General features: G+C 41.7%; 1 protein-coding gene across 1 annotated transcript in view; it reads left to right on the forward strand.

Moving 5' to 3' along the window:
* AOAH (acyloxyacyl hydrolase) overlaps positions 1 to 26,715 on the forward strand; it is a 223,752-nt gene that overhangs the window by 181,209 nt on the left and 15,828 nt on the right. The window contains exons 14-19 of the mRNA XM_081285694.1: positions 4,496 to 4,532; positions 5,664 to 5,738; positions 13,995 to 14,167; positions 21,975 to 22,033; positions 22,183 to 22,242; positions 23,526 to 23,622. Coding sequence (XP_081141820.1) covers positions 4,496 to 4,532; positions 5,664 to 5,738; positions 13,995 to 14,167; positions 21,975 to 22,033; positions 22,183 to 22,242; positions 23,526 to 23,622 — 501 coding nt within the window. The remainder of the gene's footprint in view (positions 1 to 4,495; positions 4,533 to 5,663; positions 5,739 to 13,994; positions 14,168 to 21,974; positions 22,034 to 22,182; positions 22,243 to 23,525; positions 23,623 to 26,715) is intronic.

Raw genomic sequence — 26,715 nt, forward strand, 5'->3', positions numbered from 1 at the left:
CTTACTAATGTCAGGACTTGTTTTTGCTTGTTAGTTGTTTGTTTGTATTGTTTTGATGCTAGAGATTGAACCCAGGGAACTCTCTTATCTGCTGAGGCTGGACTTGAAGTACAAACTTCCTGCCTCAGCCTCCTGAGTCACCAGGATTATAGGTATAATGCCACCTCACCTGGTAATGTCAGGGTTTGTTTTGTGTTTTGCGGGGTTTTTGATTTGTTTGTTTGTTTGTTGTTTTCTTAAAGAGGATCCCCTTAATTGTACAAGAATTGAGAAAACCTGGATGCGCCCTATACAATACAGATAATTATAACAACTGTAGCATTAAACTAAAAAATTATTTCTAACTAGTGTATAAACCACATTGGGTATTTCACTGGGAATTAATTAACAATTTTTTTATCTTAGGAGTTTAGGAAACATCTGAATTTCTTTTGAGATTCAGTTTAATACACCCCTTCTTCAGGGCTTCTCTGAAACTTTATGTTTGTTACTGGATAAATAATTGTAAGCTTCATAAGAAGGGGAATCGTGTCTTTTCTATATATCTTTGCATCCATGGCACCTATTACAATGCCTGGCACATAGTAAGTACCTAATAAATATTTATGAATTAATGAATTAATTTATGAATACCTATTATACTTTTAGCTAATATTCCACATGTCTTTTCATGAAGAATTTGAGCGTTAGTGCCTATTCTGAGCCAAGCACTGAAAGTTACAAGCTCATGTAGAAGACCACTGAAATTGTCTTACCAATTGATTTGAATGCACAGAATATGAGGTGCTTGTTGGCATGATCAGCTCTGACTCAGCAGAGGAAATGGAAGCTGAAATTCATTTACAAAGGGAGGGCTAACCAATGCTGAGACCATGGGAGACCCTGCTTTGCTTGCAATGTGCTGTGCCCTATTTAAAAGAGACTGAAAGGGCCAGAGTGCAGACTTTAAAGGCCCACATAGACCGTCTTTTTCCCTTAATTGGGGACAGATAAGTCCTCCATTGGAGCACCTTGACAAATAAATTGAATGCTCCTATTCTAAGGTCAAACCTTTTCCATTTCTCTGAATTATAATTAGAGAGACCAGCATACAAACTCTGAGCTCCTCAAATATCTGCCTTCTTTTGCCACATCCCATTGTCTACAAGCTCTCCTTCCTGCTCACTTCCTCCAGTTCTCGAAACTTTCTCAAATGGCAGCATCAGGAGCAAAATCAGCAGTTGGGGAGAAGATTATATACAGAAGAAGGACAATAGAGGTTGGGAAGAAAGAGAAAGAAAAAAAAATGCCCATGAGTCTGGCAAAAGAATAATAAAACTACTAGGAAAAAAATTAAAAAGAAGGGTAATTAATAAAAGAGAGTAATAGGGCAGTGAAAAACTAATTAGATAATCTCATAAAACTGAGACTTCCCAAAGGAAATGGACGGTGAATAAATTTTGGAGCAAAGAGAATTCTGTGCTCATAGTGTGAACACCTATCAGAATAAATAAGTCACTCGGGTAAAAGAATAGGCAATTCCTTGCTCCTTGGGTGGCTATTTGTAATTGTTTTTTTAAATCCACTACAACCAGTTGCCATTTGTCTCCTGTCCTTGTCTGGAATAGCAAAGGGACATAGGTGATGTTGACAGTGGCATGCCATGACAAGCTTTCATTTTGTTTTCCTTAAGCTCTGTGGGTGCTCTGCACCTCAAATTCCCAGTGCTATGCTAGATAATGAGGGAAATTATTGGCCTAACCAGGTCCTCTAATTTTTTTACCCACTCATGGCTTGAGCCCTCATTAATTTCCTTTTCTCATTAAGAGAAAAATCAAGGAGTGAGAATTAAACACCTCCTGATTTATTATCCTACTGAAAATGGGAAGTGGAGAGTCATGGGGTGGAACGGAATGAAGAGCCTGGGGACAAGTGAGCATTACAGGGTACCACATCGGCATTCAGGGGCCACACTCCTCTTACCTCTGGAGGAAAATAGAGAGCAATTGAACATCCAGAAATGCTTTGAGTCTCTACACTTAGGATCAGTGTTGTAATATCAGGTATCTTCTCCCAGTGGAGATAATAGGCCCCCCAATTACACTGGGTTTCTCCTCTATTCAAGCTTTTGAACTAGCCTTTAAAAATCATTCCCAGCACTCTATTATATATCTACCCCCACAGACACTACTCCTCGGGTACAGAGGTTGCATCCATCTCATTTGTTACTTCCCTATTAAATGACAGGCTTGTAGCCAGTGCTCACAAAGGAATGCAGGGAATGAAGGAAGGCATGCATGCTGAGATGACTGGTTACCCTTAATTTATATGACCATGTACATTTGGGAGGGTGGTACCAGGGATTGAACTCAGGGGCACTCCACCACTGAGCCACATCCCCAGCCCTATTTTGTATTTTATTTAAAGATAGGGTCTCACTGAGTTGCTTAGCACCTTGATTTTTGCTGAGACTGGCTTTGAATTCATAATCCTCCTGCCTCAGTCTCCAGAGCTGCTGGGATTACAAGCATGTACCACCTGCTTATATGCTGACTGTGTGCATTTTTAATAAATACTGCCTCACTCCAAAAATGAAATATAAACATTGTAGGGCAAGTCTTCAAAAAAATGAATAAATAAGCTAGCACTTCCAATTGGAAATATACCCAAAATATTGGAGGCAGAAATTTGAAACTGATATTTATAATAATCAAAAGATGGAAACAACCCAAATGTCTGTCAGTATATGAGTAGATAAAGAAAATATGGCCTATATTGGAATATTATTTCATCTTAAAAGTAAAGGAATTCTGCTATGTTCTACCACATGGATGAAAGTCAAGGACATTATGCTAAATAAAATAAATCAGTCACAAAAAAAGATAAATTGCATGACCCACCTACATGAAGTACCCAGAACAGTTAAGTTCAGAGAGACTGGGAGAAAACGGTACTGATTAGAGCTATCAGTCATTAAAGGCTGACTACAGAGTTTCACTTTGGGATGATGGAAAAGTTCCGGAGCTGGATAGCAGCAATTGTTATACAACAATGTATGTCCTTAGTGCCTCCAATATTTTGGGTATATTTCCAATTGGAAGTTCTGAGTTCAATCCCTGGTACCAGTGTGTTAACATTCCTGATTCAGCCAAGAGAACATTAACATTGCTTATACAATTTGCAACTAATTCTATGTGACAAAGAGGGTACCACTGAATGGTTTACACAGCTCAAGGGAACATTGGTTGGCATGCCCTTCCTGGCTGTGCACAGCCCTTTTCTCCAGGTGGATCTGTAAGCACCCACACCTGCCTCCCAAGCGTCCAAGGATGGAAGTTATAGGAGAAACTTCCCATGGAAAGAGGCAACTGGATGTTTTTTCTCCAGCTCTCATCCACTGATTTGCATACCTGTCTGAGGACTAGCTATTGTAGACTAGCCCCCCAGAGATAAAAAGGCAATAAACCTATTCATAATCACTCTTTCTGGATGAGGAGCAGTGTTCCACAGGAAATCAGAATTCTGCATTGCAGATGGAAGGGTCTGGTTTAAATTGTGTTTCTACATATCAGTAGTTGTGTGACTATGGGCCAGTCACAAGTGAGCCTCAGTTTCCCCATCTATACAATAGGAATAATGTCAGGCGCAGTGATGCACACCCATAATCCCAGAGGCTCTGGAGCATAAGGCAGGAGGATTTCAAGTTCAAAGCCAGCCTCAGCAACTTAGCGAGGCCCTCAGCAAATCAGTAAGATCCTGTCTCTAAATAAAATCCAAAAAAAGAGCTTTGGATGTGGCTCAGTGGTTAAGCACCCCTGGGTTCTATCTCTGGTACCAAACAAAATTAAAAATTTAAAAATAGGAATAATATGGTCCCTAACTCAACAATAGTTCTGATGTTTAAATGAACTAAGTGTTTAACAATATGTAGAATAAAATAAATATTCATTAAGCGTTATTTCATGTAAGAGATACATTGATGGTCACATGCCATTATATGCGCTCTACAATCTGAACCTTGCACTCACCAAACAGCCTGAAGGAACCTCAGGAGTGAGCAGAGAAGCTAGGAGGAGTTTAAATAGAGCTCTCCAGGGAGATGCATAGTTCTCAAAGAATCCTTTTCACTGTTTTTCTGGTCCTTCAACTCCTTACTTAATTTGGAGTAGTTTGTCTCTTTGATGATAGATATATACCTTTTTCTCAGACCAACTAAAATGTTCATTCAATCATGTTTAGGAAATTTCTTGAGACCCATGAATCCAAAGGGCTTTTGACTATCTTAATATAATGTAAAATAAACAGAAAACCCCTGAAGTAGAGCTACAGGATAAAACACTATAGAGACTCACCAAAAGCAAGTTACCTCCAACAGTGTGATGATCTGGTTGACTGAAGATTGTACAATAATGCTTCTACTTCCATGAATTCAACCCAATTAGACTCTCATACTCAATTTGATAATGTTAAATTGAACTCACTAACAATTATTATTTTCTTAATTTTAATCACTCAGGTGCATCTTCTCATAACCTGGAGGAATTTATAAAAAGGTAAGTGGAAAATGGATCTAAGAAATTGCTTTTGGTTTCTCATTTTGAAAAAGGAATGAAAACTCTCTGTTGCTACCTGATAATCATTTCTACTGAGCATCAATAACTCATTAGTCATTATCCAAACACAAGTCTATCGCTTCTCAGACCAGTGAGCATAGGAAGTGATTAATTTATGTAGGTTTCTCAAAGAAGAAGCATAAAAATGCATACAAATTAGGTAAAATTTAGGTACAACAGAAGTAACTAAAAAGACAAAAAAAAATTATGTCATATTCTTGCTTTATGAATAGGAAAATATTTTTGTGTCATTTTAGGCTTAAAATTCACAAGTAAGGACCTGAATGGAAGTCTTAGGAAGCTTTGCCCTTTTGAAGTTGACTATAGGACCACAACTGTTAGGATGTCCTTGAGCCTGGACATAAGTCACCCAGGTTACTCATGTGCTTATTAATGACAAAGGGCTTTGAAAGACGCTAAAAAGATGATGGTGTGCCTATATATCTGGAATTCCAATGCACTCCTTTTAATGTGGTATTTTTCTAATGGCAAAGTGGGCTAAAGGTTGTAGAGGAGAAGGGAAATGGGAACAGTGATTGGCCATACCAGAATGAAAGAGAAATAGAGGAAAGCTTACCAAGAGAGCATTCACTGCATTTCTGGGTCTAACATAGTACCCGGCCCATCGTAGACATACAACAGATATTAGTCATTTGAATCAATGAGTCTCTTTTTGTTTCTTTGCACCTTTAAGAAAATAGAAATATCTGCCAGAAAGCCCTCAAATTAAGCTGCACCTTTTGAATTTTTCAGTCCATTTCAAGGTCACCCTTCTTTCAAGGTGGTCTTCATTGGTCTCATTTTCTCATTATAAATGATATCAAGGTCATGAGCCTAAATAAGGTACCCCACGGTAGTCATCTAACCGTCAGAAGGCAACAAAGGCCCATAGAAGAAGCTTATATTGAGACATATCCTTTCAGTATTTGCCACTTTGAGAGAGAGAGAGAGAGAGAGAGAGAGAGAGAGAGAGAGAACAATCACACAAAGATTTCCCCCCAGGCCCAGCCTGTCTCTGGTTGCAAAGCTCAGTGTCTGACACTCAGATTCTGTCTATCTATGGCTTCTCAGCTTGTCTAGGAACCAACTGTTGGACCATCCAGCCATTGTCATATATGCCATGATTGGAAATGATGTCTGCAATGGGTGAGTTACTGAGAAAGAAAAGTTTTCAAAAGTTTTTGGGTCCCCTTTTTCCAACCCTATTCAACACCAACTCCACTCTATTATCGTGGCTTGCTGTTAATGAATTTCTCTATCTTAGAAGCCAGTCCTAGATCTGTGAAATCAATAGAAGCAACCTGTGAAGCTGAAAGCCTCTTTTGAAAGTACTGTAACTGATCCATTAATGCACAATTCTGAGGTTACAACAAATTGGTGTGTCAGGACCAATCATGAGTTATATCACAAGAAATATGATACTCCTAACCAAGAATCCCAGATTGAAAACTGATGACTTTTTAAATAAAATGAAACATAGTTATCCCATAAGAACGCCTGTCTCACTCGTATTCTGATTACTTTCTTGTGTGGAAGAGACAGCATAGACTTATACTATTTGTAAAGAAGATGCATATAACTCATAGCCAATCCTATATATGGGTCAACCCATGACCCAGAGTAGGAAAAAAAAGTTAAAAAAAAAAAGTAGTTTTGCTAAAATGCTAATATCAGTAATGATTTTAAAATGTTAAATGACTTACTTCCCTCTCAACATTTGGGGAGGTTTATAAAAATATGCATATTCCTCTAAGAATATACGGTGTGAATGCCATCTGGCCCAAATAAATAAATAAAAGGGGAGATAGGATCTAGAGCAACTCCCCAGTAGCCATCCATCCACTGTTTTAGTTAAACCAACAGAGGTTCCATGAGGCATTTGAGGTCACACAAATTGATTAATGGCAGAGCAGGAAGTGGGCCACCCTGCTCACTGCCCAGCCTTTTCTTGCCCTATTTCACTCACCAACTTTCCCAAGCCTGTGCTAAAAACCATGTCCAATAATATTAAAGTGTGTTTTCTTTCACAGATACCTCTGTAGAACTCTGATGGTGAAGGAGGTGTAGACATAATCAATGAAACGAATTCAGGGCAGTAGAAACCACTTCATGATTCAGAGACGATGGGCCAGCCCCACTCCCACTCTAAGTTTTTTTTGCTCTTTTCCCCAGAACCCCAGACCATCCAAGGTCCTTACCTGTATGGTGAGTTACCTGGGGCTTTCCAGTAGATAGCAAATGTTCCTAAGGCCTGCCATGAGCCAAGAGCTATGCCACCCGATGTCATTTCATCCCTACAGCAGCCCTAAGAGGCAGGTAGAATTGCCTACCTTTCACAGATAAGGAAACTGAGATTCACAGGATTAAGAAACTTGCTTATGGGGCTGGGGCTGTGGCTCAAGCGGTAGCGCGCCCGTCTGGCATGCGTGCGGCCCGGGTTCGATCCTCAGCACCACATACAAACAAAGATGTTGTGTCCGCTGATAAATGAAAAATAAATATTAAAAAAAAAATTTAAAAAAAAAGAAACTTGCTTATACTGCTATCAAGTAGCAAGGCTGAAGCCAAGCCAGGCGCTCGATCATACACTGTGAACTTCTTTGCTTCCTTTTACTAGTCAATTTTTTAAGTATTTGTTAAGTACCCACCATATGCCAAGCACTGGGACAAGCTCTGAATTCAATGGCAAAGTTGTCATAGTCCCTGAAATCAATCAGCTTACAGAGAAAGAAGCACTGAGGAGCAGCCCGAGACCCCATCACAAAAAGAGAACAGACCCTGTCTCTCCAGCCCCCATCGAAAGTCACCCAGGGAGAAACAGAGAGCACGTGGGTTATGCTGAGTAAAAAGCACCTGCAGAAAGAGGTTCTGACTCCAAAAGCCAAAATTCCAGAAATTGTACTTTTCCAGAGCATCCTGCTTACCCAGGGGACCCCTAAGCCCCATCCTGCTTTCTCTTTTTCCAAAGAACCAAAGAGCAGGAAGATATCAGCCAGAGACTTGTGCCAGCCTCTCCCCCTGCCTGGGATCTGGGCAGAGAAGCAGCAAACATTTGGGTGAAAGAACAGAGTTGGCAGTAGGAGATGTCCCTGCAGTGCCCACTTTGTGATGTCCTATGGAGGGGTTAGAAAAATAAAGACAGATGGCAACATACCTCCCCATCTGCCAGAACATCAAGGTGGAATAGATATCCCAAAATGAGCAAAGGGATTTCATATAAAGCCTGAGCCAGCCAGGAGTTGCATAATAATTCTGTCCTAGAACTTATTCTAGAATACTTGCTTGACTTTTTTCATTCCTTTTTCTCTCGTGGTGATGCCAGTTCTTACTGAAACAGTACAGCTATGTGCTTCTTTCACAACTCTCTAAACTCACGTAGTTTCTCATTAAATACTAGCTAAGTGAATGAAGGTCATGACTGGAGGATAGCTTTTAGTATCAGCAATTCCCAAAGGAAGATAATATGAATGTACTTAACTTTCTCATTGTAATGATATTCAATTTTACCTCGGCTAACTCAGTTTCCTTGGGCTTCACCTATCACTACCCTGGAAAGCTATTTAATGTGAATAATACAGGAGAAAAATTCCCAGAAACAGCAAATGGGGTGAGCTACAGTGGTAGAATGTTTGGGTAGTGGAGGCACTGGTGGGGAAATGGAAATGGCTTACAGCCTCCAGTCGCAAAGGCCAGTGACAGCCCTTCCCCAACATCCTAACAGGTCATCTCTGGAAAGAATATTGGAATTGCTGGAAATGACACAGAACTATACAACATCTAATGCTAGTTATACCCATTGACATGGCTCTGTTTTCTTCAGTGGGCATAGAAATTATAAATGATATATATTTTTCTTTTCTTTAATTTGTTATACATGACAGTAGAATGCATTTTGACACATCATACATAGATGGAGTATAACTTCTCATTCTTCTGGTTGAACAGGATGTAAAGTTACACTGGTCGTGTAATCATATATGCACATAAGATAATAATGTCCAATTAATTCTACTATTCTTCCTACACCCATATCCCCTCCCCACCCTTCACGCCCCTCTGTCTAATCCAAAGTACTTCTGTTCTTCCCTAGCCCCCCCCCACTTATTGTGAATTAGCATCTGCATATCAAACATTTGACCTTTGTTTCTTTGGGACTGGCTTATGTTGCTTAGCCTGATATTCTCCAGCTCCATCCATTTACCAGCAAATGCCATAATTTCATTCTTGTTTATGGCTAAGTAATATTCTGTTGTGTATATGTTCCACATATTCTTTATCCATTCACCTGTTGAAGGTTGGTTCCATAATTTAGCTATTGTGAATTGAGCTGCTATAAACATTGAGGTTGGCTACGTCACTGCAGTGTGCTGCTTTTACATCCTTTGGGTATAAACCAAGGAATGAGATAACCAGGTCAAATGGTGGTTCCATTCCCAGTTTTCTGAGGAATATCCATACTGCTTTCCAGAGCGGTGGCATCAATCTGCAGTCCCACCAGCCATGTATGAGTACATAAATGGTACATTTTGCACCCAATGGAGAGAGAGCCAGGAGACCCATACAGGTGGTCTGTGCTTTCCCATCTCCGACTATTATTTGTCTGCAATGCCAGTGCTTAAGTTTACACCCACTACAGGTAACAGGCACTGCATTGAGAGGAACTGACAAGTCACAGGCCCCAGGGAGCCTGAGCTAGTGGGTAAGCCATGCTATGGATTCAAACGGTAGGAAGACCATCAGTGAAGGAACAGAGAGGACTCTTGCTGCTCAGAGGAATGCTCTCAGAATCAGGGAATGATTAAGGAGTTTCCCAACCAACCAGCCTGCTCCGGGCCATGTCTACTCTTAAGGAATTTTCCATACATCTCCAAGCAGAGGGGAGTATGAGCCAAGGAGTTCCCACCCCATTCTCAGCCTGTGTTGTGAGTCTCCCTTGAGGGGGTTGGGAGCCTGGTGGTGGGATTGCAACTGGCTAGTGTGAAGGGAAGTGCCCAACTCTTAGTTAGATGTGTGCACCCGCCGTGTGTAAGGTCTGCACGCTTGATCGTGACGGGTGGTGGGGCACCAGCTCTGCTCGGGGACGCTGGCTTTCTGCAGAAACTGTCTGCCTTCTTCCTCAAGAGGGGGCAACCTCTCTCTGGCATCAGCCAGGGGAAATCTGGCGGCTGGCGAATCTGCGAGCATAATGAAATGACTGTGGCCAGCCCTGCACCCTAGTAAACAGGCTTATTTTGCATGACCAGTCACAATTCATTAGGCCCAGAACAGGCTTCTGAGCCACCCCAAGGGGTGAGGCTCTTTAGCTGTTCCCAGTCTGGCCATGTGTTCCTTACGTGTGCCAGAGTATACATCCGTGGGCATTGACTTCTGTGTCACTACTGCCCCAAGTATAACCATCGCGTTCCTGGACTGGTGTTCACGATTTCCCTCTGTTGCTGTGCACTCCCAGTCTCTCACCCTTCTGTCTCAGTGTCTGGGTTGAGCTCATCAGTATGTGGGGGGGAATGCCCAGTCACTGGGGTAGGCAGGAAAACCCAGGTGGCGCTGACATGGCACCACATATACCTGGGTTAAAAAATATTAGATCTCTTCAGCTAAGCCTGTTAAGCTTTAGTTGTGAGGAACCTATGAGATTTTTCCCAAACCACTAGCACTCGTTGGTCCCCAGAATGCCAATACTAACTCTTCCCTACCCTAAATTTCCAGAAAAAAAAAAAAGAGTAGTCAAATGGCGCTGTATTTTTTTTTTTTTTTTTTTTTTTTTAGTACCAGGGATTTAACCCAGGGGCACTTAACTATTGAGCTACATCCCCAGCCCTTTTTTTTTTGGGGGGGGGGAGGGGTTAGGGGGTTCGAGGGATTGAACTGAGGGACACTCAACTAGCCACATCCCCAACCCTATTTTGCATTTTATTTAGAAACAGAGTCTCACTTAGTTGCTTAACACCTTGCTTTTTGCTGAGGGTCTCACTGAGTTTTTTAACACTTGGCTTTGAACTTGCAATTCTCCTGTCTTAGCCTCCCAAGCCACTGGGATTACAGGCATGCACCACCACACCTGGAAGCACTGTGAATTTTTCAGAGACAGAAACCAGAAGCATTTTTTATGCATATGGCATGGGAGACCTGAATTAAGAATTGGTTGCTGTTTGACATGCATGGCAAAGGATTTAACTGACAGTGCACACAGTAAATTACACAACTCTAGAGGGCAGAACACAGATATCCAGAGAATGCTCCATTTGCGATACCAGGGCTTCCATTTTGATTTCACTTAGCAATTAGTCATTTTGATTATGCTTGCTTAACTTGGAGGGTGCCCTTTCATAAGTGGTACAAATTAGCTCAGATTCTTTGTGTATAATCAAGGTTGTGTCTCTAATCAAAAAAATAATCATTAAATAGGGAGTTTGGGAGATTTTGCTCCATCTTAACTCATCCTACCTTTATGTGGCTGGAGAGCTCAGTATAATTGCTTTGTGCCAAAGTGTTTTTGTGTCAGCAGAACAAAAAGAGAGAGAACAAATTTTTACCCCTCACACTTCAGATAGAGCCCTAATATCCAGAATATACAAAGAACTCAAAAAATCAAACAATAAGATAACAAATAACCCAATCAACAAATGGGCCAAGGACCTGAACAGACACTTCACAGACGAGGACATACAATCAATCAATAAGTACATGAAAAAATGCTCACCATCTCTAGCAGTCAGAGAAATGCAAATCAAAACCACCCTAAGATACCATCTCACTCCAGTAAGATTGGCAGCCATTATGAAGTCAAACAACAACAAGTGTTGGCGAGGATGTGGGGAAAAGGGTACTCTTATACATTGCTGGTGGGACTGCAAATTGGTGCAGCCAATTTGGAAAGCAATATGGAGATTCCTGGGAAAGCTGGGAATGGATCCACCATTTGACCCAGCTATCGCCCTTCTCGGACTATTCCCTGAGGATCTTAAAAGAGCGTACTATAGGGATACTGCCATATCAATGATCATAGTGGCACAATTCACAATAGCTAGACTGTGAAACCAACCCAGATGCCCTTCAATAGATGAATGGATAAAAAAAAATGTGGCATCTATACACAATGGAGTATTACGCAGCACTAAAAAATGACAAAATCATAGAATTTGCAGGGAAATGGATGGCATTAGAACAGATTATGCTAAGCGAAGCTAGCCAATCCTTAAAAAACAAATGCCAAATGTCTTCTTTGATATAAAGAGAGCAACTAAGAACAGAACAGGGAAGAAGAGCATGAGGAAAAGATTAACATTAAACAAAGATGAGTGGGGGAGAGAAAGGGAGAGAGAAGGGGAAAGCATATGTAAATGGTAGAAGACCCTCAATGTTACACAAAATTACATATAAGAGGTTGTGAGGGAAAAGGGGGGAATACAAGGGAGAGAATTGAACAACAGCAGATGAGGTAGAGAGGGAAGATGGGAGGGGTGGGGTGGGGGGATAGAAGGGGATAGGAAAGGCAGCAGAATACAACAGTCACTAATATGCCATTATGTAAAAACGTGAGTGTATAACCGATGTGATTCTGCAATTTGTATTTGGGGTAAAAATGGGAGTTCATAACCCAATTGAGTCAAATGTATGAAAGATGATATGTCATGAGCTTTGTAATGTTTTGAACCACCAATAATAATAAAAGAGAGAGAGAGGGAGAGAGAGAGAGAGGCAAAAGTTAGTAGGCAGTGTATGTGACCACACCAATGACACAAGACAGGTATATAGACACCCAACTCGTTTCTCATTTCAGCCTTGCCTTTGCACCCCAGCTACACAGTGAATACAAAACCTGGTTACTCTGGCTGGGTTCTCTCCATCCAAATCAACCTACAAGGCAGCCCACATCCCCTTTGTAAGCGGAGGTCTTTCTAGCACTGCTTCCATACATACATGAATCAAGCTAAAGCCCCTGCCCAGCCTTATGCCCCCAGCAGGTAAGCAACCTACTTTCAAATCCTTGCGGTTGCTTGTAACACAGGCTGGGGAGGTTTTTATTCCAAAAGTAATACAAGCTTTTTTTTACAGCAATGAAAAGCATGGATTTAGCATTCATTCCTACATGCTGAGGTTTTGTAAAAATCAGACAGGTTTCTTTCTTTCCTTAGGAAAGTCCAAGAAACCCATTACATTGTGTGGAATTACACACACCATCCACAGAGAGCACTCTACTGTCTAAATGAGGCTATAGATTTGTAATTTACTTCTGATTTCCACCTTGAAAATACCTGTCTTGTGTCATTGGTACAGTCACATACACTGCCTACTAACTTTTGTCTTGCCACTGTCTTAAGTGCTTTGATCTTAGGCCTGTCCTTCTTATAACTACTTCCAGCTCCTTCTTTTCCTACTTTACTAACTTTTATGAAATAAGAAGAGAAAAATATAATTTGAAAATTAGAATATCTTCTGTAGAGCACAGCACCACCACTACTATATAAAGACAGACAGTGGTATAAAATGAATGATTGGCAAATAGAGTTGCAGGGATATAGCATCTAACAAGACAAGCACTAAAGTTCAAATTCAGTATAGAAACTAAAAGAATAAAAAAGAAGATCTAACATGAAGCTAGGTATGGTGGTGCAGGCCCATAATCCTAGCTGAGGAGACTGAGGCAGGAAGATTGTTATTCAAAGCTAGCCTCAGCAACTTAGCAAGGCCCTAAGAAATTTAACAAGGCCCTTTCTCTAAATAAAATATAAACAAGAGCTGTGGATGCGGCTCAGTGGTTTAGTGCTCCTGGGTTCAACCTCTAGTACCAAAAAAAAAAAAAAATATACAGTGTAGATACATAATATAACTTCATTTCTCAGTGAGGTTCTGTTTTTCTAATCGTGATACATGTGTGCCAAGTTTTCAAGACCAAGTTTCAGAACTTGAAGTGTCAAACAAATCATAAGCAATGCCAGACCCCTTTGGTTTCATTAACTAGTCTAAGTCAGGATAGGTGAGTCTATGTTACAGAAACAAACATCCCCTAAAATCTTAGTAACATAAAGCAACATTTATTTTACCCTTGCACATGTCCATCAGATATTATGGAAGAACTCTGCTCCAGGACTCAGATTGGTAAGGCAGCTCTCTACAATATTGCCCATAGCTGTGGCAAAGAAAAAGACCATTTTAGAGGCTCTCACACCACCAAACTGCTCACAACTCATTGGCCAGAACTGATCACATGATATACCCACCCACAAAGGTGTTAGGGGGTGCAATTTGATTATGTGCCAAAAAGATGGAAAGCCAGAAACATTTTTCAAAAAAATAAAAAATAGAACAAATAACCACATTATGGGTGTGTGTGTTATCTTGTATTTGCATGCATTGCTCCTTAAAATCAACTAAGACATTCTTTGTTTCTTCCACCAACAGGCAGACTGACCCAGTTCCAAGAATGACCACTCCTGAGAAGCTGTACTCCAATGTCATGCAGACTCTGAAGTATCTAAATTCCCACCTGCCCAATGGCAGCCATGTCATTTTATATGGCTTGCCAGATGGCACATTTCTCTGGGATAATTTGCACAACAGATATCATCCTCTCGGTATTGGTTTGCAAATACTTTTTACTCTTCAACAATGTCAGTGTATACATGGTCCGATGTACATATGATCAAAACCTTATAGGATGATGCCTAAAATGCTAGTACAGAACGTGAGGTGGAATGGATGAAGGAGACGAGCCCTCTTGTGCAGCATCTGAGAGTCACTCTCCAAAGGTGGGCAGAGTCAGATTCAAAGCCAGAAAGGGCAGAAGCAGTTCATGAAGAATTAGGAAAATTTGAAAATAACAGTTTAAGTCAGGAAACTCTTTTGACAGAGGCAAAATGTAGGATGAACTGAAGAAGTTCAAACAGGAGACAGAAAGTCCTGAGTCAGAGAGGGATTTTTCCCAACTTCAGTGTGGGTGCCTTCATGTGCCTTCTAGTTTTTTAGAACTCTGTAGACCACATACCTCTGGGCTGCTAACTCCCTATATCTACATCTCTCTTGCAGACTCTGAAAGACTTTAAAGTCCTTAGAAACTTCTAATGCAGCTTTACCACTCCAGATACTGTACGGACAATATAAAAGTGCTATCATTGACATTAGAAAGAGCTGATATGCTGATCTTTTTTTTTTTAGTTTAAATAACAGATATTTATTTCCTTAAAGTTTTAGGGGTTACAAGTCTGAGATCAAGAAACTGGCAGAATTGATTTTTTCAGAGGTCTCTCTATTTAGCATGTCTTTTCTCTTTTTTTTTTATTGGTTGTTCACGACATTACAAAGTTCTTGACATATCATATTTCATACATTAGATTGAAGTGGGTTATGAACCCCCAATTTTACCCCAAATGCAGATTGCAGAATCACGTCGGTTACACATCCACAATTTTACATAATGCCCTATTAGTAATTGTTGTATTCTGCTACCTTTCCTATCCCCTACTATCCCCCCTCCCCTCCCCTCCCATCTTCTCTCTCTACCCCATCTACTGTAATTCATTTCTCTCCTTGTTTATTTTCCCATTCCCCTCACAACCTCTTATATGTAATTTTGTATAGCAATGAGGGTCTCCCTTCATTTCCATGCAATTTCCCTTTTCTCTCCCTTTCCCTGCCATCTCATGTCTCTGTTTAATGTTAATCTTTTCTTCCTACTCTTCCTCCCTGCTCTGTTCATAGTTGCTCTCATTATATCAAAGAAGACATTTGGTATTTGTTGTTTAGGGATTGGCTAGCTTCACTAAGCATAATCTGCTCTAGTGCCATCCATTTCCCTGCAAATTCCATGATTTTGTCATTTTTTATTGCTGCATAGTACTCCATTGTGTATAGATGCCACATTTTTTTTATCCATTCATCTATTGAAGGGCATCTGGGTTGGTTCCACAGTCTAGCTATTGTGAATTGTGCTGCTATGAACATGGATGTGGCAGTATCCCTGTAGCATGCTCTTTTAAGGTCTTCAGGGAATAGTCCGAGAAGGGCAATAGCAGGGTCAAATGGTGGTTCCATTCCCAGCTTTCCCAGGAATCTCCAAACTGCTTTCCAAATTGGCCGCACCAATTTGCAGTCCCACCAGCAATGTACAAGTGTACCCTTTTCTCCACATCCTCGCCAGCACTTGTTGTTGTTTGACTTCATAGTGGCTGCCAATCTTACTGGAGTGAGATGGTATCTTAGGGTGGTTTTGATTTGCATTTCTCTGACTGCTAGAGATGGAGAGCATTTTTTCATGTACTTGTTGATTGATTGTATATCCTCCTCTGAGAAGTGTCTGTTCAGGTCCTTGGCCCATTTGTTGATTGGGTTATTTGTTATCTTATTGTCTAATTTTTTGAGTTCTTTGTATACTCTGGATATTAGGGCTCTATCTGAAGTGTGAGGAGTAAAAATTTGTTCCCAGGATGTAGGCTCCCTATTTACCTCTCTTATTGTTTCTCTTGCTGAGAATATGCTGATCCTTAAAACAACCCTGTGAAGTAGATGTTTTTACTAATGAATTCCATTTTATAGATGGAACAGGTAAGGCTTGGAGAGGTTAGGTAGCTCACCAAATGTTGCATAGCGCATTGAATACTAAGCTGGTGTTTCAGGGCTCTGCTTTCTATATTTCAGGGGAGAATGTCCTTTCAAAGCTCTATTAAGTGCCTTTATGTGCCAGGACACAGTTCTAAGTACTGAACAACCAGCAATGAATACGATAGTTCTAAATTCCTGCCTACATAAAGCTTATATTCCAAAGGGAAAAAGACTCCAAAAGCATGTTGAATAATGATAAGCACCGAAGGAGGAAAATTAAACAGGGAAGAGGGCTGGAGAGTGGTGGCCTCAATCCTCTCTGATGAGCATCTACAAGGAGAGGCCTGGGTTCCCTCCCCTCAGCCCTGAATTGATAGCACCTGGGTCCAGCAATAGTGAGAAAGGGGCTGTCCTTCCCCGTATTACCCTTCCTGCCTCCAAGACCAACCCAAGCTAAACTGTGCTGGAGATCTAAGCACTTTCTTCATGAGTCAGAGGAGCAACTAAGAGGGCGAAACCTGTAACACATTCCTTAGTGATTTTCTGAGAGATCGAGGTGGAGAGTGAGGTTTCACACTTGAGGCTATCAAGAGCTTGCCCTTGCGTATATGATTTTGGGTTATTTCCATTTTCCCTTGTCCTCCCAGAGCTCCTGGTTAAGCCACCCTCCCCTCCCCTCCTCCTCTCCCAGGAAATTCTACCCCTGCTCACGTGAGAAAAGAGCAGGTGTCCTTTAGCCAGCTCTCAAAGGGCTCTAGAGTCTTCACTGGGGGAAAAATGGTACCTCTCTGCGTTCTGACTCCCTGTCACTGAGGATGAAGTCATTTTCCTTTTGACATCCTGAAGTGCATCACACACGCTATTATCCAAGCAGAACACCTTCCCACTTCCCCTAAGGAAAGCAGAGTCTGCCTGTTCACACAATTTTGACCTCGCCCCTTAGAAACAACAGTGTGAACACACCCAGGAGAATTTTGTCCCACTTTGAGCTGCCTTGAAGGCCTTCAGGACAATCACGCAGGCTAAGAACATCTCTGAGCCGACAGATATGAAAATCACAGTCTCTCCAGCAGATTCCATTAATACTAAGAAATGCTTGGAAAAGGGAAGTTAGGGGAGGGGACGTGTGCTGTCAATTTACTTCATCACACTAGAAGGGAACTGACTTTGGGTTTTCTGATTTCAAATCCCATTCTCTTTCCAAAAAACTTCTGGTCAGATAACCTCCATAATTATTTGTTTGTTTGTTTATTTATTTATTTTGGGACCAGAAATTGAACTCAGGAGCCCTCAACCACTGAGCCACATCCCCAGCCCTATTTTGTATTTTATTTAGAAACAGGGTCTCACTGAGTTACTTAGCACTTCACTTTAGCTGAGGCTGGCTTTGAACTCACAATCCTCCTGCCTCAGCCTCCCGGAACTGCTGGGATTAAAGTCATGTACCCGCAAGCCCAGCCTCCATAAGTTCTTTCAGATACTCCATGATTCACATAATCTAACAATAGTAAATAATAATGACTCCCTACAATTTGGAAAGGAGTGATGGAAGAAAAAAATAATGATTGGGAGACTCATCGTTTACCTTTGCAGATTCTCTAAACCAGAGGTTCTCAACCAGAAACAGTCCCCCCAGCCCCACCTGATGTCACAATGGAGGATTGAGGGAAGATTACTAGTAGCATTTAAGATGTAGACTTGAGGGATGTTGCTGCACATCCTGAAATATACAAGACAGCCCCCCACAACCAAGAATGTCAGTAGCACCAACAGTGAGAAATTTTAGCCTCTTTCTGGCCACTAATCATGAGTGGCATCTCACCACCCAAAAGAGGAATAAGGAAAAGGTGAAACAAGTGTTTTCTATATAAAGCCTAGTTTTGAAAAAAAAATCCAATTAAGGAAAAGGCTGAAATCATCTACAATTTGTTTAATATGTTTAAGTAATTATTCACATCCCAAATTATCCCTGCTGCCTGGTTGCCATGGGAAATAAGTTATAAATTTCTCGAAGAAGCATCAGGGTCCTTCCTAGAAAGACTGGGGAGGTAGGTGAGATTCTTGCAGCCTTCCCAGTCCTCCTTTGGCAGGGCTCACAACTCACATAAGATGAGAGCTTTGAAGGAAGGACTGTGAACCAGCTGTCCCTTTCTGCTACTCTCACTTCAAACTCAACCTCTGCATCTCCATTCTCACTGGACATGAGCCAGCCTTGAAGCAGAGTTAAAGAGGAACCAGCCTCCAGCTTTGGTCACTCTCCACGACTGAGCAGATCACATCCTAATCAACAGCCAAACACTGGAACCCAACTCCTGGGGCACTGTGCCAAGACTTGTGCACAGCAAAAAACAATGGTTGGGGGTGGGGTTCTAATCATTTCTATATCTGAGCCTAGAAGCATAGTGATGGGTCTCTGGACTTGACCTTAACCACCTCTTAAGGATTAGGAGAGTTTAGACAGCAGAGGGGTAGGGACAGAACCCCTGGTCAATGACACATTCTCTACTTCCTCCCTTCCCCCTGCACAGGTCAGGCAGAACACAGCCTGAGCATTCTGCAAAGGTTAAATGCCACAGCATTGAGTAGCATGGGATGGAGGCTCAGAACAAGAGTGGGTTCCCATCTTCCTCCTGACAGGGAGGCGGGAGTGGTGGACCCCTCCTAGTGTCTCTCCTTTCCAGCCATGTTTAGGAGTCGACCAGTCAATGACTAGCTGCCAAGAGCTGGGACAACCCCACGATCTCCACCAATAACTGAAATTCCTGGGGAGAACTCCTTATTGTCTTTGTGAGGAGTTGCCAGACAGCAAGTCACATATTAGGATTCTACTTGCATAGAGCTTTTAAGAAAAGTCAAGCTTGACCAGTCATAAGTCCTCTCAGCTATGGTATAAGAGGAAGATAGTCATTCTAGAAATAGGTCTGAAGTCCATGACAAAAAGATGACATAAGATGGAGTCCTTGTCCTCAAATGAGTGAGAAAAGACAGCTCCGCTGGGGAGAGAGCGTATAGATCCCGACAGCGACAAGCACCAGTGCCAAGGTCAGCAGTACAAGCTATCGGCATTCTAGAAGTTGTTCAGAAGGTTCGAGTGTGACTGAGATTCAGGGTCTGCTGTTTACCAAGAAGTCTGCACGTGAGCCTTCCCTGAAGGGCCTCTGCCATAAATCAGCAAGTCAATCTTGCCCCCACTACTCCTCCACTTGAAACCAACGTCTTTTAAAATTCCTTGTAGTTTATACTACATTACCAGCTTTCTCCCAGTCTGAATTAATGTAGTTTAATACATTTAGATGGTATTTCATGGAGGTATGACTGATCTTCCCTGGTACTAAGCTTTTATAGTATCTAAGATTTCAATTACATTCCCAGCATTAAACGAATATCAGATTCTGTCCTCAAGAACTTACAAATTACTGAGACACAAACTGCTCCTTCTAGCCAGCCAGAGTAGAACACTTCTTTTAATCTTCAGAGAGAACATATGGCAGCCATTGGGCCAGTTCACTGCTCCCTAACACACGCACATTTGCAGGCACGCGCGCGCACACACACACACACACACACAGATAATTTCTGGACAATGTGACAGTCCCTCTAATCTTGCCCCTATTCCTGAGCATTCTTGATCAGCTTTCTTAACTAGATTGACTATCTGATGCGGGAGTCACAGACAGAACCTCTTTCCATGTACAATATATCTTGGTCTCATCCCAAGGTACCTGGGACCTTGGGCTATAGGAGTAGGACAGCAGGGACAGGTGAGTAAGATAGGTTGGAGCCAGGCTGTGACTGGAGCATTCAGTGGTTTGATCTCCAGTGTCCTCAGAACAGGACAAACTCCAGTCCCTCTGGATGTCAAAGCTATCACGCTTAACGGAGCAGGTAGGGAGGGTCCAGGATCATTACTTGTGGTCAGGCATGAGATGCCACCTCCTTTTGGTATGGAGACACCTCAGCCATTGAGCAAAGAGATGCAGGCCATCCCTTATAGCCAGGAATACATCAGGACCCAGCAAGGTGTCAGAGCCTTAGCAAAGCCACTTACGGTTCATCAGGAGGCCCCAGTCCCAAGATGGCAGAAGGTACCAAAGCAAAGGCGAGTCAGAAACAAGGCTGCTGCTCAGAGGCAGTTGCCCCAGGGGAAAAGTCACTGAGACGCACAGAGGGCCAGGGTGGGAGTGGAAGCTGCAGGCCTCATTCACTGCAGTGGGGCTGCACTGGGTTGAGACAGGCTGGAACACAGAGGAAGGGGCAAATTGCAAAAATCCAAAAGGGGCAGGGAAAGGAGAAGGCAAAGAAGCCTCAGTGGGTGAAAGCAGAGACTTGGGGAAAGATAGGAGCTCAGGGCTCCATGTTGGGCCAATGCGATGAAGCTAGTGGCTTGGGAGTCATTTAAATGTGAAGATGCAGAGCTCTGTGCTGAAGAGAGAGCTGGCGGGTCATTGTGACTTTAATAGCAGTAATAAGTCTATGGCTTTCTGGTCCTGAGATTCACTCACTCACACAGAGAATATATTTTTCCTCTATGACAAGCAAGTGGAATTTATCTTTCAGTCTAACTGATCCGAGGTATAAGTGAAAAATAAGGCTGTGTTCCATCACCTTCAATCTTTCTCTTCACTCAGAGATAGGGCCTATTATCTCCTTTGATTTTTTTTCAAGAGTGTGAGAAGTGTTAATGGATACAGCATCCGTCATTCACCCCGGAGAACTGGGGAGGGGGCGTAGAAAATTTTATGTGTCTGCCACAGCATTAAAGTTGATTGCCTAATGGGGGTGGGTAAGATGGAAGGAGGGAGAGAGGGGAGTATTAGAAGAGAAATACCCCTCTCCCAGATTCTGGGTCTATGGCTGATGTTCAGAAAAGTTCTGGATGGGCCCCAAATGACACTTTCCCTTCATTCTTATATACCCCTTTAGCCTGCACCCACAGATAAGCAGAGGGTATATGTACTAATTAGAGCTCCAATAAGATACCCACCGGGAAAACCTCAATCCAGGGCCATGAAGGGGACAATGTGTGCTGGCCTCCCCCATCCCACCCACATTGGGAGGCCTTCAGTTCATCTTCAGGGTTCTCCATGGTCAGAGCTTCAGATACTCAGAATGTTCTGCCAGACATCCCTGTTTTGTTTGTTTCTCTTTTGGATAGTAGTGTGTCCTCTACGTTGCTGTAGATTTAAACATTCTATTGCCTAAGTGTGTGTAAAATGTGCTGATAAACCAGAGTGCTACTTACAAAAAAAAAAAAAATGTTCTGCCAGGTATTTAGCTTGGGACACTTGGGTCAGACCTGAGTGTTTCGTGAACTTGGGAAGGAGGAGTTAGTTAGCTCCCACCTGGAATGCTCCCTGTGCCCCACAGGAACTTGGCCTTTCATACCATTGCCAGGAGAAAGCTTCTGCTCTGCAGAGTGCTTCTGGAGTCTAGATAAGGCCAGCCATCCAGCCCTGTCCCTGCCCAGGCCAAGACCTCTCCATGGGAAGTAAACTCCTCAGAATCCCTTCCCCCAACCTGGAATCTCTAGGGGCTCAGAAAGAAGTAAAGCAAAGGAAAGGAAAGGAATTTTTTTTTCTTCTTTTTTGGTACCAGGCATTGAACTCAGAAGCACTTTACCACTGAGCCACATCCCCAGTCCTTTCTTATATTTTATTTAGAGGCAAGTTCTCACTGAGTTGCTTAGGGCCTTGCCAAGTTTCTGAGGCTGGCTTTGAACTTTAGAGGCAGTGATAAATGACAAGTCAGGGAAAGTCCGGTTGGCAGTGTCGAGGCACCTCTGAATGTCTCTAAGTGTTGCTATGTGTGAGTACACACAACATGTCCAACCTCTCTGTTTTCCAGGCCAGCTAAATAAAGATGTGACTTACGCACAGCTCTACTCCTTCCTGGGCTGCCTCCAGGTGAGCTCACTGACACTTGCTGCAAGGCCACATCACACATTCTCACTCACACACACAAACACGCGCACGCGCGCACACACACACACGCACACACACCTGTTACCCACTGCTGCTCCCCTTTAATCAAAGGGGTGTTTTCCTGCTCTCAGGTCAGCCCCTGCAGTGGCTGGTTGACTTCCAACAAGACGCTCCGGACTCTCACTTCAGAGGTAAGACTGGCACAGTCTTTTGGGACCATCTTGGATCATTCTGTCCCTCTGTTTGTTGCAGTTTTCACTAGGGGTGGATCTGGAAGCATGATGGTCATCAAGAGTGTGAGAAGTGTTAATATGAAATATTATGAAAAGCCAATGATGAATAACAAAAGCAAATTGCCAGAGTGCCGGAGGCACCAAGAGACAGGGGTGGCCTATCTCTCTCTGCCTCTCTCTGGGTCTGGATCTCTCACTGTGTCTCTCGGTATCATTCCCCTATGCACATGTGCACACACACACACACACAGCATGCCCCATGTATAGTCATAGAAGTGGAAAGCTGAGCAAGGTTGGGCCTGTGTATCCCTGGAGTTCTCTGGAGGTCAATGAGGAGCCTCCTGATGTCTCTGAGGGAACCCATTGTTCAAGTAAAATGGTTTGAACTACTTTCATGGATGGTGAACTATTTATTGAATCTTTTTTTAAAAATAAAAATATTTCAATTTTTTAAAATACAAATAACATAAAAATACACAAAGAAAATACACGACAACAAAAATCACCCCAAATTTTACCACCCAAAGTTACTATGTGTATATGTCTTTCATTATCACTTCCATAAATAGAGATTTGGGGTTTTGCCTACACAGTATGAGAATACACATGTTCTTTTCTGCTTTCCAATTTTTATATATTGTTTCTTCACATCATAATAACACAACCATTTTAAAATAGACAGCCTATGAATATACCATGATTTATTGCATCCCTTGGTGTTTGACATATGGGTTGTTTCCAGTTTTTACTATGATAAATACCATTGCAATGAACAATTATACATATAAAGATGTATGTTGTGAGGACATCTCTACTTCCTTAAGATAAATTCCTATAAATTTATTGTGTCAAAGGCCATGCCCACGTTTATGGATGTGACCCATATCATCAAATCGCTTCTAGAATGATGAAACTAATCAGCATTCTCATCTATCTAGCCCTGGACATTTACGTTCTCAAGGTTTTCATCCCATCTATGCCAGTCCCATGGGGGAAAAGTGTTATCTTATTGCTTTAATTTGCACTGATTTGATTCCTAATGAATGCTAACATTTTTCATATGCTCACTGGTCATTTGCACATGAATAGAATGTAATGTGCAGAGCTGTTCTTTGCTGGTGGCTTGGAGAAAGGAAGGTGGAATGGGGAGGGGAAGATCGATTTCTTTTTTCTGCCTGAATTATCTCATGAAAGTCAAAGTCTAGGTGTCATGGACTTCTCCCTATTTCCCTCCTATTCAGAGAGCGGAACAACTCTCCAATACACTGAAAAAAATTGCGACCAGTGAGAAATTTATGAACTTCAATCTTTTCTACATGGATTTTGCCTTCCAAGAAAGTAAGTTGCTTGGTTTTGGTATTGACAAAAAACAAACACAGCAGCTGCAATGGAGAGCTTTCCAGGGCACTGAGCTAATAAAGCAGCAGTTTGGGCAGGGTTACTTCCGCCCATTCTTTCACTAGTAGCTCTCCATATTGTAAAAGGATAATGCATGTGACTCTTTCTGAATGGGCTGGGGCTCAGCATTCCTTCATCACTTTATTTTTTTCCTTTTTTATTCCTCTTACCACAGTTTTTATTGGTGCATTATAGCTGTGCGTAATGGTGGGATGTGTTGTTATGTCTTCATACATGCACACAATATAACAATGTAATCTGGCCAATAGCACTTCTCAGCACTTCCCCTATTTGTCCCTTTTTTTTTTTTTTTTAACTGATTCCTCTTTGGTTTTCATGAGATACCGTTCCCCCTCCACTTTTCTTTTCCTTTTTTCTTTCTAGCTTCCACACATGAGAGAAAATGGCCTTCTAAGCTTGCCTTATTTTGCCTAACATAATAGCCTCAAGTTCTATCCATTTTTCTGCAAATGACATAATTTCATTTTTCTTTATGGTAGGTTTAAAACTCCATTGTGTATATATGACACATTTTCTTTATCCATTCATTCACTGAAGAACTGGTTCCATAGTTTGGCTATTGTGAATTGTGCTGCTGTAAACATGGGTATGCATGTATTGCTATAGTATGCTGACTTCAGTTCTTTAGGGTAAATACCAAGGAGTGATATAGCTGGGTCATATGTTGGTTCCATTTCTAGTCTTTTGAGGAACCTCCGTACTGATTTCAGTGGTGGTTGTACAGTCCCACCAACAGTGTAAAAGGATTCTTTTTCCTCCACATCCTCTGCAGTATGAATTATTGTTTGTATCTTTGATGACTGCCATCTGACTTTTGCCGTCGCTTCAGAATTCTGAAAGGAATAGAACCAATCCTTGGAGAGAGCATTGGACTTGGAGTCTTGGAACTCATGGAATCACCTAACCTGTTCTTACCAATTCAGCAATGTCCTTCTTACCTACAGGCTAATGATGGGTGTACCAGAAGTGAGGGGTAAGACAATACCCCTCACAGTGGGACAAAAGATTACTTAGGGACTCAGTTGCAGTGCAGATTCCCAGGCCCCAATCAGGATGAAACTCAACCTCAACCTCATCAGAATCACTAAGGGAGGAACCAAAGAGTTTGTGTGGGGGGAAATAAACAACCTACAGCCCAACTTTCTAGAAAGAATATCAAGTTTCTTTTTGAGTGTTCTGTCCACTAGTGAGAGGCCCCACAAAAACAGGCATGATTATTAGAGCTATGGATTTATCCTTTACATCTTGACTCTGAAAAAAGTATTATTTATTGATTGTAATCCTTCCAGATTCATTTTTATTGCTAAGCAATTTTTATACAAGAGAAAGCCCCCTGTTGATTGACTGCCAGCTGAGATGATGCTAATGAAAAGCTTTACAATGTATGCAAAGGGTGGAAGATTTCTTATCCAGAGTTTATCATCTCTATCCCCCCCCACCAGCCCCTCCAGCCCAAGCATCTGGGATAGAGCAGATGGCCATCATGAATTATCAAATATTACATTAGTTGACACATTGTGCATTTCAGACCCTAGTACTTCAACTCTGAACATCTTTTCAACAAGACTGATCTCCCTTAACTAGATTTCCTGCCTGCATAATACACATTTCTCTCATGGGGAGAGACATTTTGATAAATAACCTCTCATTAAAATGCAGAGTTAAAGACTGGTTAATGAATTCCTGGTATAAACAAATGCACCACCAAGTGATCTTTGATCATCACCAACCTTGAATATAGATAAAGTTATTAAAAATATAATATTGTCTAACATTCACATGGGACTTTTATATTTTTCAGGGTGATCGCTGGCCCTGTCATTTATTATCTATGAAATGGTAGGCAATTCTCTGAACAACTCTAACTGCCCCTTTCTAGACCTGGAAGTGGGGATGCCGTATCTACCTAACAATCTTTGTGATAATTATATGAAATGTGTCATGCTCATAAATGCTATGCTTGTGCTACATAACCTGTTCCCAGGAGAGAGTACCATAGTCATGCCTTTCCCACTCCATATGTGGTTTGGGATGAGCAAAATGAATGCCACCTGGGAGCCAATGTGAAGGCAGGCTTCACTCCAGATCTTCCTAATCACAATCTTCAGGTCATCTATATATAGGTCTCCTACCCCAAGATTAAGAGCTTAGTCATTTAATCATCAGATTTTTTTTTTAACTGTGTCTTCTCTGTGCCAAGAGCTGTGTAGATGCTTGGAATATCATTGTCAACCAAACAGAATTATCTCCAAGAGAATATAGAGAGAAAAAAGAGCTTTATCTGTGACACAGCATTCCAGTGGTGAACTAGAAAGCTTGGAAACAAAGCCTTGCCAGCTCTTTCCTGTCTTCATGGCAACAATAAATGCAGAACAAAAATAGATATCTCAGTTAAATTGAACTGAATATTCTTCATCAACATGATTGCAATTTCCCAGGTATTTCTCCGTGCTTAAAAATTCCCATCCACAGTTCAAGGAATTTCTTATTTTGCAATCTCCTGCCATCTGTTAAAAATAAATAACTGAAGATTCGGTTCTGGTACAGGACCTTCTTCATCTTCTCTATGTGAAGTTAGTAGGCACCCCACTGGGGAGGATACATGGGCAGAATGAACAGGAGAGTGGACACACGGTGCTCTAGACTTGCCTTCATAAACTTCTGGTGCGGCAGCCCACATTGATTGGATGGGTGCCACCATGTCTACCTCTGAAAAAGCTAGAATTTTTATCTAGTTTTCAGGAATTGAGGTAATGACTTGACTTAAGCCCAAGTAAGGGCATTTGGAGCTTGATATGCTAACATTTCAAGTGCGGGGATCATCCACTCAGATCCATTTCTGTGGGTAACTTTTCAGTATGAACAGCACATTAACCTGGAAATCCACCTCATGTGGGTGTAATGTGCTGTTATAGAAAAAGCCCAGAATTTACATTTGTGTTCTTATCCCAGTTCAGGCAAAGAAGCTCTGTACCCTTAAGCAAACTAAAAAAACACTCAAATTTTGTTTCT

Source organism: Spermophilus citellus (genome assembly GCF_964194105.1).
Source record: "Spermophilus citellus genome assembly, chromosome: 3".
In the NCBI taxonomy this organism is placed as follows: domain Eukaryota; kingdom Metazoa; phylum Chordata; class Mammalia; order Rodentia; family Sciuridae; genus Spermophilus; species Spermophilus citellus.